Genomic DNA, 19,601 nt, shown 5'->3' with positions numbered 1-19,601 from the left:
ACAGTATTTTTAAAATTTGAATTACATTCTAGATTATCTAGAAAAGCGTGTTTGAAAAAAAATATCAAAATTATATTTTTTCTCAAATGTTCTTTTTAGCTTATTTATATTTAAAATATATTTTAATATGTAACACTCAAACAATCTAATTTTTTTATTAAATAACTTTTAAAATTATTTAAAAACCTTTTAAGGTTCCTAACACAACTCCCAATAGGCCTTAATTTCATTATAGTTACTTTTAAGCGTCATTAAGCTTTCCTTCAGTTTTTTTTATCTCTCTCGAATTTTGTAGTTAGACATATATGACTTTGTTTCTTTTTTAATAAAGTGTGTAACCGTGTCCTTAATTTCTTACCGGCTCGTACGGTTTTGGTCTAAGTTCTTGCAAGTGGCTTTTAAGTTCTTATAGCTTAGTGCTTTGTGGGTATTAAAACGTTGGCTGTCTTTTTTTTTCCCTAAGTAAGCATATATATCATTTAAATACGGAAAATGAGATACATGAGAAGGGACCATGAGGTTCCCAACAAACACCTCATTTCAACAACTACAATACAAAAATGAAAAAAAAAAAGTTTTGAGACCAAAATCTTGGCCCACCCATACCCTACCAAGAGGGAGCCGTCTTGAATTTAACCTATCTTATATTGATTCCAAAGAAAAGATAGCCCGAGTACATTAAAGATTTTAGACCTATTAGTTTATGTAATGTGGTATATAAGATCGTAGCCAAGGTCCTAGCTAATCGTTTGAAGCTGATTTTATCAAGGATTATTTCGCTATCTCAATGTGCTTTTATTCTAGGTCAACTTATTACAGACAATGTTTTGGTGGCTTATAAGACGGTGGATGCAATACGGAGAAGGAAAATGGGTAGAAAAGGTTGTATGTTGATTAAATTAGATATGAGTAAGGTTTATGACGGGGTAGATTGGTTGTTTTTAGAGAAAATATTGTCTAAGATGAGCTTTGCTCCTACATTTATTTGGTTGCTCATGATGTGTATTACTACAACTTCTTATAAGGTTCTTATTAATGGGATTCATTCGGATTTAATTACACTGACTCGTGGTTTATGGCAAGGTTGTCCACTTTCTTCATATTTATTTGTTATATATGCTGAGGCTTTGTTATCAATGTTGCAGCAGGCAGAATCACTTCATTTGATGAAAGGGATTCATGTTTGCAATAGAGCTCTATGGATTAGTCATTTATTTTTTTTTTGAGCTTCAGTGGAAGAAAATATGCATCTTAAGAATATATTGTCTCTTTATGGGACTGCATCAGGCCAATTATTGAATAGGAAAAAAAACTGAGTTGTTGTTTAGTTGGAATGTGAATGTGGAAGTAATAAATGCCCTCAAGGAACTTTGGAGAGTTGATTCTATTCAAACTCATAATAGATACCTTGGATTACCTTTGTTTGTTGGCAAATCAAAATTAACACTCTTCGGGATATTAAAGATAAGGTATGGGCAAAATTACAAGGCTGAAAAGAAAAGTTACTATCGCAGGCTGGTTGCGAGGTTTTGATTAAAGCTGTGGTTCAAGCCATACCTGCATACGCCATGAGTTGCTTCAAAATACTAGAAGGATTGTGTCGTGATTTAGAAGAGCTGATTGCTCCTTTTTTATGCGGACAACGAGAGCAAGAGAAGAAGATTCACTGGATGAACTGGAAACGTTTATGTAGATCCAAATTTTCTAGGGGGATGGGTTTTTAAGATTTGGAAGCATTTAACTTGGTTCTTTTAACTAAACAAGGCTGGCATTTGCAAAGTCATGAAAACTCTCTTTTTTACTTGGTTTTCAAGGTTAAATATTTTTCAAATTCTGATTTTTTATCGTTTAATATTGGCTCTAATCCTTCTTATGTGTGGCGTAGTATTTTTTAGTCTAAACTTGTTATTCAGTCTGGCCATTTGTGGCATATTGCAAGAGGAGAACAAGTGAGGATTTGGTCAGATAATTGGTTGCCGAGCTACCCAAACATTTAACACTGCTTGTAATGTTCTTGTTGCTGATGCATGTGTTAGCGACTTATTAGATTCTTCACAACCGGGCCAATGGAGGACAAATTTGATACATCAGGTATTTTTCCCTTTTGAAGCTTCTGAAATCCTTAAAGTTCCATTATTTTCTCATTGGACTGCTGATAAAATGGTGTGGGGTTGTACACGAATTGGTTAGTTCAATGTGAGGTCAGCCTATCATTTAGTGCTTCAGTTGAGAAATGTTACTGTTGTTGAAAGCAGTTCTTATGTGGACTTTAATACATCTTTTTGGAAGGATATTTGGCATCTGAAGTTACCTAACAAAGTTAAAAAAAAAAAATTTGTGGAGAGCATGTAATAATGGCTTACCCACTAAAAGTCAACTGCGCTATCGTAGAATAATTGATTATGATGTGTGTGATTTTTTTCTTATGGAGTCTAAAGATGTTTATCATGTACTATGCAACTGTTCTAATATTTCAAGAGTGTAGGAAATTATTTTGAAAAAGATTTACATCTTTTGGATGAACACTCCCGATTTGATAAACTGGTTGGGGCAGTTATGGCTCTTAATGATCAAGTGTTCTTTCTTGTTTTGTTGTTGTTGTTTGGGGTATTTGGAAATTTAAGAATTTAAAGCTTTTCCAGCATACAGAAGTTTCAGTTTGTGATTTTGTGAGGAATTGCTTTTCCTATGTTGAATGTTATTTGTTGGCATGACAATGTATACAAGTTCCTCAGCATCAAACTTTGTTGTGTTAGAAACCTCTATTAAGTGGACAATTCAAATTGAACTTTGATGGGGCCATTTTTAGTTAGGAGTATAAGTTTGGAGTGGGTGCAGTTTTGAGGGATGACACATGGAGAACGATTATGGCCATGTCAAGAAAGGAAGAATGAATTTTTTTGGTAGAAGATATTGAGGCATTAGCGGCTTTAAGGGCCTTACATATTATCTCTCACGTGGGAATTTCTTATTTGATCTTGGAAGGAGATTCCTTTATTGTGATGGAAGCCATTCAATCAGTCACTGATCAAGAGTTTAGTTATAGCTCTATTATTAGGGAGATTCAGTTATTGTTATCTTATTTCCAATCTTTTGATGTTCTTCATGTTGGATGGTAGGGAAATGAGATGGCACATAAACTGGCTTGGCATGCACGGGTTGAGGCAGATACTCTTCAATAGTGGTTTCATCTTCCTGACTTTATTCAAACTAGTTTAGAAGTGGATGTTGAGGGCTGTTCAAGGGTGTACTGCAATGACTAAAGAGTGTATTTTATTTCTGTATTTTGATGTACATGCTTCTTTATGGTAAATAAAGTAATATTTGATTCTAAAAAAAAAAGGGCCCTGTCTTTAATGACAATTTTTACAGTTTGCACAATTGTGCAAACTATGATTCCACCATTGGAGGCGGTAGAAGCTGAAAGTGCATTGTAATTTATTGTCCTGAGATATTTTCTGAAGAGACTCGTATCCCCTTCCTCAAGATCATCAGTTAAGGAAAGCAAAAACATAGTAGGAAGACCAGCATCGAATGGCTTGGACTGCTGCTGACCGAGTTTATAGGGGTAGCACGTGGAGACGATCTTGATGTAGCGAGTCTACTGGTACGACGCGTGTAACCATTGGACACATTTTGACATGGGGGCACGTGATGGCCATGTGCGGAACAAGCAGTTCGTGAGTATCACGGGTTGAGATTTTTGTCGCGGATCCACTTTGTCCCGGTAGATCGACGGCTGGGGGGTTGTGTGGTGGGGTGTGTACAAGCTATCGGTCGCCGAAGTGCGATAGATCTGGCCAAAATCAAGCCGATGAAAATGAGGGATTAAAAATACTAGCAAAGAAACTTATATACATACAGGTATTAAAAAATGAACGAAGACGAGAATGGAGCCTTGAGCCAAGGCTCCATCCTCCCCTTTAGTTGAAACACTGATCATAAAGGATTAATAACTTTTATAGAGAGAAGTGAGAGTTTTTCTTTCTAGAAAGAGAGGTGTTCCGTGCAACTTAATTGTCCATTGTCGTTCGGTTGTAAAAACGTATACTATTTATTATATATAGATTTTTTAATTCAATTGGAAAGTGTGGTGTTTTTTCTTTTTCGTACAAAAGAGAGTGAAATTTCTTAGAGAGAGAAAAAAAGAGCAAAGTGTACGTAGATATTTTTTTAGAGTTTTTTTTCCATACAAAAGAGATGTGTTTTTTGAATAAAGTTTTGGGCTCAATTACTTGTGCAAAGTAGGTTTTAGCTATACGACAATCAAGTAGGTTGCTGTATCCTGAAAGAGACAAGTCAAGAGGAGATTTGCTGCACCAATTCATTTGAAACTTTGTATATCACAGAAGATTTGAATCTCCTAAAAGAGAACGAGATTTTCGTGTCTCAATCCAAATTGATTTTGTTTGAATGTTGATTTTATTGTAATTTTTATTATATTATTGTGTATTTCACTAACAATTTTAAGAAAATATTAGATGAAGCCTACAATCAAAAAATGTACAGAAAGCGTTGAAGATCTCAACAAGTCTTTCTTTTTCAAGGGAGCTAATTTTAAAAAATGGAAGTGCAATGTGCTCTTCTATATAAGCCTTTTGAACGTCTCATACGTTCTCACGACAAAAGTAAATTTAATTTGTGAAAATTGTGTCTTGCCCAAAGGTTGAAATTGAAGAAATAGTCATTTAAAGCTGCAAATAAAAAATTTCAAAAAATTTAGTAAACCTCACAAAAAGAAAGCCAAAAGAATAAGAGCCAAATACTCATTTCACAAAATCAAGCTTGTTTTGTCTGTGGCAAAAATGAGTTTTTTGCTCAAATTTGTAAGTTTTTTAAATGAGAAAATAATCATCAAGTTAACATAACTGTGGAACCATTTGTAGCAATGATTACAGGCATTAACATGACTCAATTTATTGAAAGGTGGTTGGCAGATTTCAATGCCAATAAGCATGTTAAAGTTAGTTAAAAAATCATACTCACTTTGAAGAAGATAAAACTATTATGTTTGGAGATTCAAGTAAAACCAAGATTATTGGGAATGGTGAGGTCAAGTTGAAACTCACCCTTTGATGTATATTGATGCTTAGAGATATGATAATTGAAGACATGGTTTAAAAAAAAAAATCATATTTCAAAAGAGAATTAAAATATATAGTTTTACTGTATGTAAGTTTAATACATTCTCTTTAAACAAAAAAAAAAATTAAAAGGATTTACACATCCTAAAATTACAAATATAAACTTTTGTGTTTTTTACTTTATGTTGCCCAAAAATAAGTAAAATAAAGACACTGAAAAGAACAAATTTACCATAAAATTTTAACATTTGAAGCAAAAAATAAAGATGATAAATAATTTATAGGATTTAGATTATTTAAAGTTCGTAACTCTAGATTTAGAGAGAGAGAATAAATCCAATTTGACAATTTCACATCATTTATGAATATTTAACTAATTATTTTGGATAAAAACTTTAGAGGAGGTAAATTTAATGTTTTTTTTTTTTTTAATTTCTATAATTAAAATGGGGATTGGGTACGGTATATTGACACGTTAAGGGATCAGATGATTGCCCATAAAATGAAGAAGGATCGGATGATGTAACAGCAAACAACAAAGAAACTAGATCAGAAAATCCTATCCTACACCATTTCTCTCTTCTTCAAGATAACGTAAACAAGCGGTCGGTGCTTTATTCCTCCTCCTCTAGTCTCTATATTGCGAGCGCGCGCCATGAGCACCTTGACCGACCTTCCTCTCTTCTTTCGCACTCAATGTCCTCTTCTTCTCCGCCCAACGCGTTTCTCCACTTCCACCGTTTCTGTCTTCCTCCCTTTTCCTAACAGACGAACCCGCATTCGCTGCTCCATCGCCAAGGAGGAACCCGCGATCTCTTCTACCTCCTCCTCCACCTGGGAGACAGAACGAAGGCACTCCGGCACGGTGGACTGCGTTGTCGTCGGCGGCGGAATCAGCGGCCTCTGCATCGCTCAGGCACTCGCCACCAAGCATTCCGATGTTGCTCCCAACGTCATCGTCACAGAGGCCAGAGACCGCGTTGGCGGCAACATCGTCACCGTCGAGAGGGATGGTTATCTCTGGGAAGAGGGCCCCAATAGCTTCCAGCCCTCTGATCCCATGCTCACCATGGTGGTACGTACGCCTCACACTACCTAGGGTTTGTGCTTTTTGCCTAGTTTGATATTAATTACTGCACATTAGCTTTGTTCTTTGCTCGAGCCGAGTTGAACCGTAGCCTGTATCCACTTCATAATTTTCGTACTAATTTATTGCGATGCGAACCCGTATACCTACCTTGAAATGTTGTCTTTCTAAACTCGAGTACATTCTGGAGGCACATTATTGGGGTAGGTACTATAGTTTAGTTTAGTTTTTTTTTTTTTTTTTGCAAGTAAAATGAAATTTTATTGAACTAAGTAATAGGCATTGCCCAAGTACGCAGGAAGTAAAGAAGAAAGAACACCTAATTACAAGCTAGGATCTAGAAAAAGAAACAAGGAAATTATGAAAATTAGCCCCATCAAGAACAATAGCAGAAGCCCAAAGAAATAATGTATGGAAGAATACGCCTCTAATCTCTCACAGCGAGCGATCTCTATCTAAAATTACTGCCGAGCCAAATACACCACTTAAGGCATAGAGAAATCATCTCACCCCATGGCTTCGGTTTGGTGTAGGCACTGTATTTTAATGTTTCAGATGATCATCGATTAATTGTTCTTTCACGTAGAGTCAGATTGTTCACGATTTGTTTTCTCTCATGTCTAAGATCTATGCGTGCACGATTTCATTTTTGGTGAAGATTTTTGTTGTTGATTTGTTGGTTCTTTCTATTGCATTTTTTTTTTAATAGGTGGATAGTGGATTGAAGGATGATTTAGTTTTGGGTGATCCGAATGCGCCTCGCTTTGTGTTGTGGGATGGAGAATTACGGCCAGTCCCATCCAAGCCAAACGATCTTCCGTTCTTTGACTTGATGAGCATTGGTGGCAAACTCAGGGCTGGCTTTGGTGCTCTTGGCATTCGTCCTCCTCCTCCAGTTTGTCCTCTTCTCCACTTTGTTTCCTATCAACTCCATTTATTTTTGACTCAATACGCCTGCATTCTTAAATTGAAGTTCTCATGTCTTGTAATGTTTACAAAAGTGACAGGGGCGTGAGGAATCAGTTGAGGAGTTTGTGCGTCGTAATCTTGGTGATGAGGTTTTCGAACGCTTGATAGAGCCATTTTGCTCAGGTTATAACCAACAGCATAGCCTATTTCATTGATCAATCTGTTTCATCCTGTAGTTCTATTGAATTCTATTATTCTTCGTAGAATCTGTGAACAGTCTGCAATATGCAATAGATGACTTCTTTATCCTCGGTTTTATGGCTGTGTTGACCTGAATATTTTGTCTTATGCAGGTGTCTATGCAGGTGATCCTTCAAAACTAAGTATGAAAGCAGCCTTTGGGAAGGTTTGGAAGCTTGAGCAGAATGGCGGTAGTATCATTGGTGGCACTTTCAAAGCAATCCAGGAAAAAAATAGTGCACCCAAGCCACCTCGAGATCCGTAATGCTAATTTATTGAAGCTTATCTTGTGATTGTATTATTAATTTATGAGTCTATTATTGATCCTTGTTCAATGTTCTGAACTTAATTATCATTTAGGCGTCTACCAAAACCAAAGGGCCAAACGGTTGGATCTTTTAGGAAAGGACTTGCTATGTTGCCAAATGCAATTTCTAAGAGGTACCCATTGAAAAGGATAAATATTTCAGTTGGAAAGGCAGCCATCATAATACAATGGAAAAAGTTAACTTGTAGTTTTTTATGTTGTTGGCAGCTTGGGCGGGAAAGTAAAATTGTCTTGGAAGCTTTCAAGTATCAGTAAGTTGGATAAAGGAGGGTATAATCTGACATATGAAACACCACAAGGATTGGTTTCTCTTCAGAGCAACAGTGTTGTCATGACGGTTCCTTCCCACGTAGCGAGTAGTCTGTTGCGTCCTCTATCTGTATGCTTCTTTCTTGAATAGCTTTTAAGAAATAGTCTTCCAGTCACTGCTACTGTTAGTAATATGTATTTTTTAATAAAAATATCTGTCTTTAGGCAAGGCACCATTTTTTCAATTATTTAATCTTGTTTATGGAAACTATGATTCTGTCATATTTGAAATTTATTATTAATTTATCGACAATCATATAAAGAAAATGATTCTGTCATTTCTTAAATAGCTATTCTAGGTTTTCTAATGACTTTCATATATTTTTTCCTATTCTATAAAGCTCATGTCAATCCACTAAGTTCGGTGCATGGTTATCACAAGGATTTTATGTATAGATAGTATTAGCTCAACAATCTTGATAGATATTTATTTATCAACGTTGAGGTAGCACTTAGTAAAATTTATATCTGGATCTGAGCTTTCTTGTGATTGTAGACTGGTTTTCATATGGATGTTAGGTGAACTGGTAGAAAGAAAGTGCCATGTCAAATTTGTGCTCCCAGATGCTCTAACTCTTTCTTATTGATACAGCATGATGGATATATGGTTAGGACTTTGTTTTCCAGGTAGGGTGGGCAAAAGATCTGAATACCCAGTCACTCCTGTGTCACCTACCTGAGACTGACCAACACTGATTGGTTTCTTATTGTTTGCCAGGGAAGTACAGTTCCCGTTTTGCAGAAAACGTGTGTTTTTTAAAAACCAGTTTTCTCCTTCAACTGGCCCTATCTTTTTGTCTCACTTCTCACCCTTGTTTCTTCCCTCCTCTCCCCTCTTTTCTTACTCATCAGAACTCATATGTCACCTCTTGGCCTTAGCTTCTCAATTCTCACCCTTTAGCCATCCCTGTTGTCCTGTCTCATCATGTCAGCCCCCTCTTGGCTCCATTCCTCCTCTTATCTGCGCTGGGTTGCTTATAGGGTTGACAACTTTTTACACGACTTGCAAGCATAAGATGGACTTAGTGAGTTAGAATCGAGAGGTTTGACTTATTTGATTAAATTGGTTGGGTTAGGGTTTACTCATGTACGAACGTTCAATTTGACATGACCTGAACCCACACACGACATTCATAGTTGACAATTTTTTTCACAACCCACAAACCTGACCCAAAATTTGGGAGGGAGGGAGGGAAATTCAGTGTTTTTTTAATTATATATTTTTATTTTGTTTTTCTGTTTGTTTCAGTCAGGATGGCCCAAATGGGCTGAGCCAAAACTGAAACTTGGCCCAAACCACCTACAGTAGTGACTGCGGTGCGGTTCAGTGGCCTTTCTGACCACTGATACTGTTGGGTCTGCCATTGGACTCCACACTGATTGATTGGTTTGGTGGTCACCTCTACTTGAGCGTATGCTCAAAAGTTATCTGGTTTTAGTGTTTACATTAAGCTTTAGTGTCATTCTAATTTGTTTGGGAGTATTCAGATTCTTATAAAAAAAAAAAAGAGTATTCAAATTTCAGTATATCAGCTAACTTGATAGTCTGAAAGTTTGATACAGATTCTTAGCCCAGAATTTTGTTTCTAAGCTAAAAAGTCATTATATGATAATTAGCTTTTAGTCTATTGAATAAGTTGAGAACAGATAAATATCTTTTTTTTTTTTTTTTAAGTAAACTGTAGTATAAATAAGAATAGGCCAAGCCCAGGTCTACAAGGTGGAATACAAGAGATAGGACCTATCTAGTTGCTAAAAAAGAAAGAAGAAAATCATGTACAGTTAGGCCATTAAAATCTACAGCACTAGCCCACAGAAGTAAGGTGCAGTAAAAGAAAATTCTAAGATCCTCTAATGTCAGCTCCTTATCCTCAAATGTCCGCTCATTACGCTCCCGCCATATGCACCACATAATACAAATAGAAACCATCTTCCACACAGCTTTGATTTGTGGAGCACCACCCGGCATTACCCAACAAGCCAATAACTCTTACCACTGTAGCAGCATGACCCAAATCAACCCTATACGTATGAACACATCGCTCCACAATGCTCTACCTCCTCATGATTTATATTCTTTTCAACAACTAAAGCTATGTTTCCAGGGCACTCTGTGTGATTGTCTTCAGCGGTGGTTTGTGGTAGCATGGACCTATCTTTATGTAGTAGCATGGACCCATCTTATTACATAATATATGTTCTCTACACCAATGAAATCGTATTTATTTGCTGGACGATTGCAGGTGTTGTTTGCCTTTGCTTAATTTGTTAGAATGAAGCAGAGACAAGCATAATCTTCTTCCGCCTGTTTTATTTTTACAGGTTGGTGCTGCAGATGCACTTTCAAAATTTTATTACCCACCAGTTGCATCTGTGTCCATTTCATATCCAAAAGAAGCAATTCGAACAGAACGCTTGATAAATGGTGAATTAAATGGGTTTGGTCAATTGCATCCACGCAGCCAAGGGGTAGAAACTTTAGGTATATTTGCTTCAATTTACTTATCCAAAAAATATATATTTGCTTCAATATATACTTACCAAAAAATTGGCTTCGATTTAGCATTTCATTGTCGCTTTGACTCATTCTTAACTGTCTGTTTCTACCAAATGTAATGGTAGAAAGTTTGATTTAAGAATTGATATTCTTTTAAGGAAGCATTGACAATTACCTGCCAAATTTAGTATATGTGATTTTCGTGGGTGTTTCAGGAACTATATATAGCTCATCACTTTTCCCCAATCGAGCACCAGCTGGAAGGGTTCTTCTTTTGAACTATATTGGAGGAGCTACAAATCCTGGCATTTTATCTAAGGTAGGATGATAGAGATGATTCAATTCATGATTAGGGGTATTATGGTGTAAGGCTGGTGTTCAGGTTGAAAACCGAATCAATGCTTTTTGTGAACTCTAAGCAGGTGTTCTTCAATGGCTTAATGATGCAATTCAACTTATTTACCAAGGAAGAAAAGAAATATAAGAAATAAAGAAGGGAAACAGAAAAGGGAAGGAGAAAGGGAAGACTTTGTGACACATATGATTACTCAAATTGGATTATATTCCATCTGGGAGATCTAATGTGAAACTCCCATCTAGTTTAGTTATTTAACCACAATACATGTTTTCTTTTCATCTCTCTCTCTCTGCTAGGAACTTAGTCCCATGTATAAGCTCAGATATTGCATATCAAGATAATGGTTGGTCTAATTCTCACCTATATAATTTTTCCAGCTTTGATATTGTGTAGATAGTAAATACTTTTTACTTTCTTCTTTCTTTTAAGTCTTCCCATGCCATTTTTTTTTTAATATTTTTTTCTCCTTGGCTGATGCCACTGTTTTTAATCACAGACAGAGACCGAACTTGTTGAAGCAGTAGATCGAGATTTGAGAAAAATACTCATAAAGCCTAATGCAAAGGATCCACTCATGATGGGTGTGAGGAAGTGGCCCCAAGCCATTCCACAATTCTTGATAGGGCATCTTGATCTTCTAGATGCTGCAAAATCTGCTCTCAGAGATACTGGGTTTCAAGGGCTGTTTCTGGGAGGAAACTATGTATCCGGTGTGGCCTTGGGCAGATGTGTTGAGGGGGCGTATGAGGTTGCAGCTGAGGTGACTGATTTCCTATCACAGTATGCATACAAATAGTGTCAGTTACAGAAGCTTTAGGAAATTGATGGTCATTCACTAATGGAGGGCTTATCTTTAGCTATTCGCTAGGTGGATTTTGGTCGCCTTTTATGTAGAGAGGGGTTTTTTTTTTTTTTTTTTTTTTTTTTTTGTCTATTTACCCCTTAGGCATTTGTTTAGGATCTTATTTGAGTTGTAGTTACTGAGCTTCTCCGTCTTTAAAGATCTCTCCAATGCCATTTATAATATTTGCTCGTCAGAGATTAGTACAGAAGCACTCATGCGAAACATTTTCCATTGTACAACTTGCCCCTTAATTTGTGCCGCGATTGGTAAGCACACATCTAGTACATACAATAAGACATTTAAAATCTAAGTGTCAGCATGAATTGTCTGGACATATTGTAGAAGCATGCTTGAATTCCGATCTACCCCCCCGGGGGAAGAAACTGTGTTATTTTGTTTGTGGGGTGGGTCATGTGGCCCCAAATCTAGTCATATGCCATGCCCCATATCTAGACAAGGATGTCTGCTCGAGTCTCATCTAAATTATGCATAGCAGTAGGTGACATGTACAATGCACGTGCAAAGATTTACGCACACAATAGTGTCCAACGTTGGACACAATCTTCTTTGAAATGTGCCTAGACATTGTTCTATCATCGAGATACACTGGACAACTGATCTTTTAAAAAGGGATAATAGTCAGTCAAAAGTCTTGAAGCCTAGCACCACGTAGCCAGGCGGCCAATAGCGTGAACCTTGATGACCCACGAGACGCCTAGGTTTCTTGATACATATATTTGGATTTCAAGACAAGTTTTGATAGAAGTCACGCTGCAATTCAGTGGCAATGAGAGGAAAAGGTCCGTAAAGAAGGAGTCTGAAATGGGGCATGCCCGGGCCTGGTCTGGGAGACATGGTTACATGGGGAATTCAAAAGCAAATCACAAGTTTGACTGAGAATTAAACATGTTGATGGAGATAGAATTGGGGTTGGAAGAACACAGCTGGGGTAGAAAGAATGGGAAAAGGGAAAGAGAATTTGGTCTCAGGTGTCCAAAACATTAAAGGGTTCTGGAAACTGGAAAGAGTGGGCTACGGGTAAACATGCGTTCTAAGTTGAACAAAAATACTGTGTTTGTAGACCAACAAACATATGATGCGTAATTGAAGCAACATCATGGTAGGGGTGGTGGGGAACATCTTCCTTTTCTTTTCTTTTCTTTATTTTTTCTTTATCTTTTTTTTTCCCCCCCACCTGTTTGTAACTTGTCAATTCTTCCTGGCAATAGGCGTATCTTTAGGTCCAAGCAAGATTTTGCTTGTTACCCCCTGTGAAAGAGAGAAAGGAGGAGCATCATATCATACACGTGAATTGTACACGTGGGGAGAGATGTTTAGTGCAGAAGCAATCAAGAATGGTTAAAATGCTTTTTTCACGTCTTTTTTTGTTTCAATCTTTTCCTTGTGTTTACAAATCTAGTCGATAGCATGTCTCCATGATAGCATCTCGGGTATCCTCTTTCGATAAAAAGCATTAGCTGGTAAGATTTGCTAGTCTAAAGTAATATAGAGGAAACTAATTTTATAAGCAAACCTTTTTTTTTTCCTGTTTTCGGACAGACAAAAAGAGACAGTGCTATAATTAAAACGATGGTGGGCATTTTTTTTTTTCATGTGTGTATGCAACGGATTGTTTGTGTAATGACATATAGAAAAGCAGGATTACAATATAAGAATTGAGAAATGATTCGGCCATCAAGGAATTTCAGGAAAGTAAATTTACAAACTGGCGTAATACGTTAGATTGTATAATTATTTTTATTGTAAAGTAAATTCATTATATCGCATGAAGTTATGTCAGTTTCATGTAAATTTACTTTTGTGAACTATCTTTATAGCTGTAACATTTCTCGTAAGAATTACCTTTCCGTCATAAGGTTTAATTTCTTTTCTAAAAAAATGATCAAGAAGAAAATTATGAAAAATGTATTTCGATGGTTTAAAATAAAAACGGGGCTTATACCTAATTCTAAAGTGACGCAGTTATATAAATCGATGCCCCTCGTGGCCATTGAAATATTCGGAAAAGAAGTCTATACAAGAAGAGCATGAAATACCAATAGAAACTAATGACAATGAATGTACCCATTTTAAATTCTATGTGGAACACAAGGATTCAAGGACCCCATCAATGTCTATAGGGGATGCCCAAGAAGTCCGAGGTTTCATCTTGCCTGTTGAAGCAGCCCCCATGGTTTATCTCGATAATAATAAAATGGAGCTTAAAATAAAGCAGGAACCATATTTAAATTCCCATTACGATATACAGATGACAACACGTAAGTATCCCCAACATTATCAGTGCTCTTAATTAATATGGGTGCGTCCCATTCCCAAGTCCAAATCCGCAACCCAATAATCATATCCATTGAACTCCCCTGATATAGAGATGATTTAGGGCATGCGTGTATTGTATTTTAATACGTGTTTCAGGGTGTGTAAAAGTTTCAAGGATCGATGCGTATTTGATTGATCCTCCAACAGTTGTCTACATTAATTTCCTCAAGCACACATGATGTTGTTTGTAGACGGTTTTTCTAAGGACTTGGAGGAAGGAGCAAAGGAAACTTCTTTTGAGTAACACCTTCACTATTTTACAGAATATTGTCTTCAAAGTTGTCTGCATTTCGAACTGCAGAATGTTGTTTTCCTTTTTTCACTGACTACAGTACAGGCGACAACCACAAGTGTTTTGTTTTTTTTTACCTTTGAATTTGGAAGTAGTCTATCTGCAATTCTTCAAAGCAAAATTCTCCACTACTCACTACTTTTACATTGAGTGAAATATGTTCATACCATCGACCTGAATAATGAAGAAGTGACTGAAGTGAAAATATCACCCACAAAAAAAAAAGCCTAAAAAATTATGCACATGAACCACATTGAGTTTTCCTTTCAATGGAAATCATGATACAAGCCACGTTGCTTCCTTCTCGACGCGTGTACTTGTCGGCCTCCCTGACAGCATTTCAGGTGGACCAGTCATTTGAAATTAATGCCTCCCCCTCGAACACAATTTCATCTCTCTCTCTCTCTCTCTATTTATTTATTTAAACCTAAGGTGGCGGCTTAGTTTGTCGTCATATCTAGCAATGGGCAGAGCTACTAGTTCTTGTTCATCTTCAATTGACAGCAGCAAACACCCATCTTTCTCTAGTGCTTCCTCTCTCTCAAAGCTAAAGAGAGATCTCAGCACAGATCTTAGGCTTGGACTTAGCATCTCAGCCTCTCAACACAACTGCTCTTCTGCGCCAAGGTATACTCAAAATGATGCCAGCCCATGAAGCCAGTCTTAACGTCTGTTCATTCATATTCATGATATTCTCCAGTTAGAGATCAGTACTCTCATTGATGACAATCTTTATATATAGTTCTTCCATTTTTATCGTATCTGAACTTTTGTTATCTATGAATATCATTGTTTCCTCAAATATTTGTATTACTTTTGTTATCAGCGAGCAAACATCGGATTATCCACCAGTTACGTCACTTGCAGAAGAAGGAAATGAGTGCAATGAACACGCCACCTTCTTTGTTAAGGTTTACATGGAAGGCATTCCAATTGGAAGAAAACTAGACCTATTGGCCCATGATGGTTATGATGACTTAATAAGGACTCTCGACCACATGTTCAACACCAACATTCTCTGTTAAGTGACTGATGTTTCCTCATTCATATATGTTTTGAATGATGTTAATTTGATCTCTTTTTTATTGTGATGAAATGGAGGAATGATTTGAGTTTTTGGAACAGGGGGAGCTGAGGTGGATAGAGTGCATCCTGAGAAATTTCATGTGTTAACTTATGAAGATGAGGAAGGAGACTTGATGATGGTTGGCGATGTTCCTTGGGAGTAAGTTTATCTGAAGATAGAACTACTCATTCTCTCCCCAGCACTTTCTTTCCATCATTTTCTCAACATGCCATTTTTTCTGTTTTCAAATGTAGGATGTTCTTGTCCACTGTAAAGAGATTGAAGATCACAAGGGCAGGCCTGTGCTGATTAAGTGACTTTGATGCATACTTCTCTCTCTCTCTCCCTCCCAATTTTGTTGACAGTGGAATGAATTCAATCTAATGTCCTCCAAAGCATAGTACTATTGTGAAATATGTTCTGAAGTTGCATATGTATATTCATACATCATACAGGCGATAGTTTTGTCTTCGAGATGTAAGATTATTGTATGATCATGATCATGATGTGGTTAACAATTTTATTGTAAAAACACTCATCACAGATGACAGATATATTGATGACCTGAAAAGGAAAGTTTGCCACATTGTTCACAAAGATAGGACCATCACTAAAAATTTGAAGACAAGCTTTCTATCTAAGATGTATCTTATAAATCAGACAACAGAAACCAAGATTCCTCTTCCCCACTTCCTCTTACTAAGGGAAGCAACAGTTCTATACCAAAACTTTCCCAGCACTTCACTCCTGTAGTTGAGTGACCTGAAGTAACATATAGGGGATCCACCGTGTGCCAACAAATAATTTATCAAAACACAATATCTGGGCTGTTTGAACCTCAAGTAACTAGTAACAAACCGGTTGACAGAAAAGAGACGTTTATAGTTTCGAAGTTCATTCAGTGCCGTTGTTAACTAGGGAGAAGCCAGCAGCAGACCCTGGCAATTGGCTAAATCTTAATTACTTCTTGAAATTCTCAGTGCTCAAGTTTCGAGGATGGGAGACAGTAAAACTTAAGAGCAGCTGATTGAGCATGCTAGAAGATCTCTCAAGCGGAGAGGTGAATAATGGTTTAGAATTAACAAAGCTCATTAAGCGTGGAGTAATAATCAGAGGAAACCGGAGGTTCAAGCTAACCTCATGAGTCTGCATAGGATTTTCAGTTGATGGGTTTGATGCTTTTGCATTGGACAATACAATTTCTTGCTACTGTGCTGTATAATACATTCTATCCCTTAAACAATGAATTAGGACAATCTTACAGACCATGCATCTGTCTCTATCTTCTGAATAGATATGAGGAGATGCATGTATCTAAAATATTCTGTTTCTTCTCTTTAATAGGATGTGGACCTTAGCTTTTTCTTCTTGTTTTAGATGTTGGGTATTTTATCCAACCCAGAGAAAATTCATATCTGCGAATGTTTATCAAGTGGGCCAAACTAAGTTATGTATGACTTGCAGACTTTTTCTCACAGAACATTTCAGTTGTTAAACACTCCACTCATGCAGGACATCCTTTTAGTTTCTTTCGTAGGATTCACAAAGTAAATCGAACTTTTTCTGCTTATAAGAACCAAGAGCAAGATATTCTACAAGAATAATGCAATAAACTGACTTGCAGGCTGCAGATAATAATATGCCTGTGTATTTGTTGGTGATTGCTGTTTTATTATTATGGTAATGGTGATTAGCTTCTCTTACAAACTATGATCACTTTTTCTTGAATGTCACTTTTAATATGGATCCTGATACACTTATCTGTCTGCCTCTTGGAGAGTTTAGCCTTGGAGATCATACTGTGATCTATGTGGTGCCACAGTTTGTGGATCACTGGAGGTTGTGAAAAAGGAAGGGTGAGAAGAACTAACTGAATGTCTGTAAACCCAGCCCATATACACTGCCCAGGCTCAATGCTTCTAAAAAGAGAAATGCTACATATAGGTTCGGGCTTACAAGCTTTGCGCAAGTCTTTTGAAAAAAAGTTAGACTCACCACAAAAAGGTGATTTTTTTTTTATTTTTTGTGGGTGCCATTTTTTTCCGAAAGGCTGGGGAATGTCTATCAAGAGTAGATCGTACTGTTTCCTGCAATCAAATCCCATGAAATCATTTTCCTTTAGCATAAATTCTGAATCTTGTTTTTAGTTCCTAGTATGGCTGAACTTAAGTTTATTTTTTAAAATTGGTACAGTGGCAAGCATAATTCATAAGTCATAAACTGAGCCTGAGGCAGGCAAATCGACATGTAAAAGAGAGACAAACATGCACTAGGGACAGAAGCATGGACAAAACATCTGTTATATTAATAGACACTCAGGTCATAAGCCATTTGGTCCATTGTCACGTTCTAATTTGTTAATAGGATTTCTGATTTTCACAATCCAAGTTAGGTCCAGTATCAACATTAAACAGCTCAGCATATCTCTTGAAATAGCCAATCCGATCACTGACCCTCCCATCATTGGGTATACCACACTCGAGTCCACCGTTGATAATGTTGGTGACAAGACCATATCCTGCCGTCCGATTGGCTGCTGTGTCAGCTTCTGTGGGGACATATCTTCCAACCATGACATCGTGGCATGAGGGCTTCGGCTTCTGCTCTGTCATCCAGAACCATAGCGCTGTCTTGAATGCGATCAAGGAGTTGTTTGCCACGATTTCCGGGTTCCTCAGTCCATCAAATCCCAAGGCCTTCCCAGCTGGACCATAATTGAAATTCCTGCCATGAATCATTTCAAAGACTAAAACTTAGCTCCGCAGTGATCCGAAAGCATAGTCAATTAAAATGTGTAACAAAATTTAAGATGAAAAGTAGCGTTCCTCGACATATCATCTTGATACAGAGTATTCCTTTCCTAATGATAAGCATCATTTGTTAGGCAACAAGGAATAACTTCTTACCAAGATAGTTGAATGGGACCTCTTCCTTTGTAAGATTTGCCAGGGTAGCAGGGCCATTCCTTGTTGGTGGAGTCACAGTAATTGCTTTGGGGACTAACTTCCTCTCTAAAGCACAAACCCCATGCATAAGGTCCATCGGGTGCGGTTGCCCACCCACCTGTGGTCTCGTGGGAAATCTGAGCGAGAAATGCCGCAACCTCGCGCTTGCGCGTCGCTGAACTTCCAGTGGCACCGAATTTTGGGAAGAATTTCGATGCATTCAGGAAAGAATCGTATGTATAGAAGTTCTTGGCAGGGCATGCGTTATCATCCTTGTGTAGAAATATCTTGTCAAAGAGCTCTTTGCTAACTTGAGAACAGAGGCTCAACCGCTGAGCTTCGGTGCAGAGGAGAATACCAGAGCTGAAGAAGAAGATGAATGAGAGAAGTGCAAGACAATAAGAGGCTGAGAATGCTGCCATTGCCAAGGCTAAAGTACCTTGTCTGGGAACGGGACGAAGAGAAGCTCGTTTTATAGATACATCCAAGCAAAGACCCAGTCCCAGCCAGCCAATGGCGATAATCAGCACTTAGGACGCATTCGGTGAAGGAGTTGCAATTTCACATACAAACAAAGTCAGAGGTCCAGTTCTTGACTTGGTTTGGTCATGATATTCCTCCTCCTTCGATATTGAACGAGCATTCAACATTTAAACACATTCTTTGAATCTATATAAATGAATTCACATATATATAAATCCCATTTTTTGACTGGTCCTGAACAGTTGTGCTAGGCAGTACTTGGAACTACCATTGTCCAGAGTGCAAATGCAGACACCCACTACATGTGGATAGAAACGACAATCGGCCCGCAGGGTGAGAAAAGATCACCCACCTTGCTTTTTTTTAATAATGATTTTATTATATGACATGAAATGGTCAAAGTTCACTCCTAAAAGTAAGCCAAAACTGTTTACCACACCTCCGGATCAGTAGTGATCTGCTACTGATCATTGACTAGTTTTTGTGTCTATCCAAACTCCAATCTCCTGGCGTGGTATCTTTCTCTTGAAGCCAAGACTTTGTTTCTAATATTAGGCTGTTTGGATTATTGTGCATCCAAACAGCCTAGATATTAGCACATATCTTACTGATACGTAACTGCAGCCATGTTCCTTTATGTTGAATATGCAGGATTCTCTTGTATTTGGGCATGTGCAAAGTAATATATTTCTCATACCGAGTGGAGATAAGCCCACCCAAGTGCTTTGAGCAAGCACTACGCAAGAGGTTATGGCATGTGCTTTTGACTCTAATCATGTCCGTGTGTTTCAACTTTTTATTCGTTTCATGCTTTGCGTAAGT

At 37.5% G+C, this 19,601-nt stretch overlaps 3 protein-coding genes across 3 annotated transcripts; 2 read left to right on the top strand and 1 right to left on the bottom strand.

Moving 5' to 3' along the window:
* The first annotated feature begins 5,602 nt into the window (after positions 1-5,602).
* LOC121259809 (protoporphyrinogen oxidase 1, chloroplastic) lies at positions 5,603-11,959 on the top strand. Its single transcript, XM_041161573.1, has 9 exons — positions 5,603-6,159; positions 6,881-7,066; positions 7,179-7,263; positions 7,434-7,581; positions 7,681-7,761; positions 7,856-8,027; positions 10,280-10,439; positions 10,670-10,773; positions 11,309-11,959. The coding sequence occupies exons 1-9, from the start codon at positions 5,740-5,742 to the stop codon at positions 11,606-11,608; spliced, it is 1,656 nt and encodes a 551-aa protein (XP_041017507.1). The 5' UTR covers positions 5,603-5,739; the 3' UTR covers positions 11,609-11,959.
* A 2,707-nt stretch (positions 11,960-14,666) lies between these two features.
* On the top strand, positions 14,667-15,914 carry LOC121260588 (auxin-responsive protein IAA20-like). Its single transcript, XM_041162529.1, has 4 exons — positions 14,667-14,912; positions 15,112-15,305; positions 15,411-15,510; positions 15,606-15,914. The coding sequence occupies exons 1-4, from the start codon at positions 14,749-14,751 to the stop codon at positions 15,658-15,660; spliced, it is 513 nt and encodes a 170-aa protein (XP_041018463.1). The 5' UTR covers positions 14,667-14,748; the 3' UTR covers positions 15,661-15,914.
* Positions 15,915-17,637: 1,723 nt separating this feature from the next.
* LOC121259135 (chitinase 10) lies at positions 17,638-19,116 on the bottom strand. The gene is made up of 2 exons (XM_041160633.1): positions 18,258-19,116; positions 17,638-18,075 (listed from the first exon to the last, which is right to left on the bottom strand). The coding sequence occupies exons 1-2, from the start codon at positions 18,716-18,718 to the stop codon at positions 17,709-17,711; spliced, it is 828 nt and encodes a 275-aa protein (XP_041016567.1). The 5' UTR covers positions 18,719-19,116; the 3' UTR covers positions 17,638-17,708.
* Between the last annotated feature and the right edge of the window lie 485 nt (positions 19,117-19,601).

The sequence above is a fragment of the Juglans microcarpa x Juglans regia genome, chromosome 4D, assembly GCF_004785595.1.
Source record: "Juglans microcarpa x Juglans regia isolate MS1-56 chromosome 4D, Jm3101_v1.0, whole genome shotgun sequence".
NCBI lineage: Eukaryota > Viridiplantae > Streptophyta > Magnoliopsida > Fagales > Juglandaceae > Juglans > Juglans microcarpa x Juglans regia.
The sequence above is the reverse complement of the archived record's forward strand: the minus strand, read 5'-3'. Positions and strand labels throughout refer to the sequence as shown.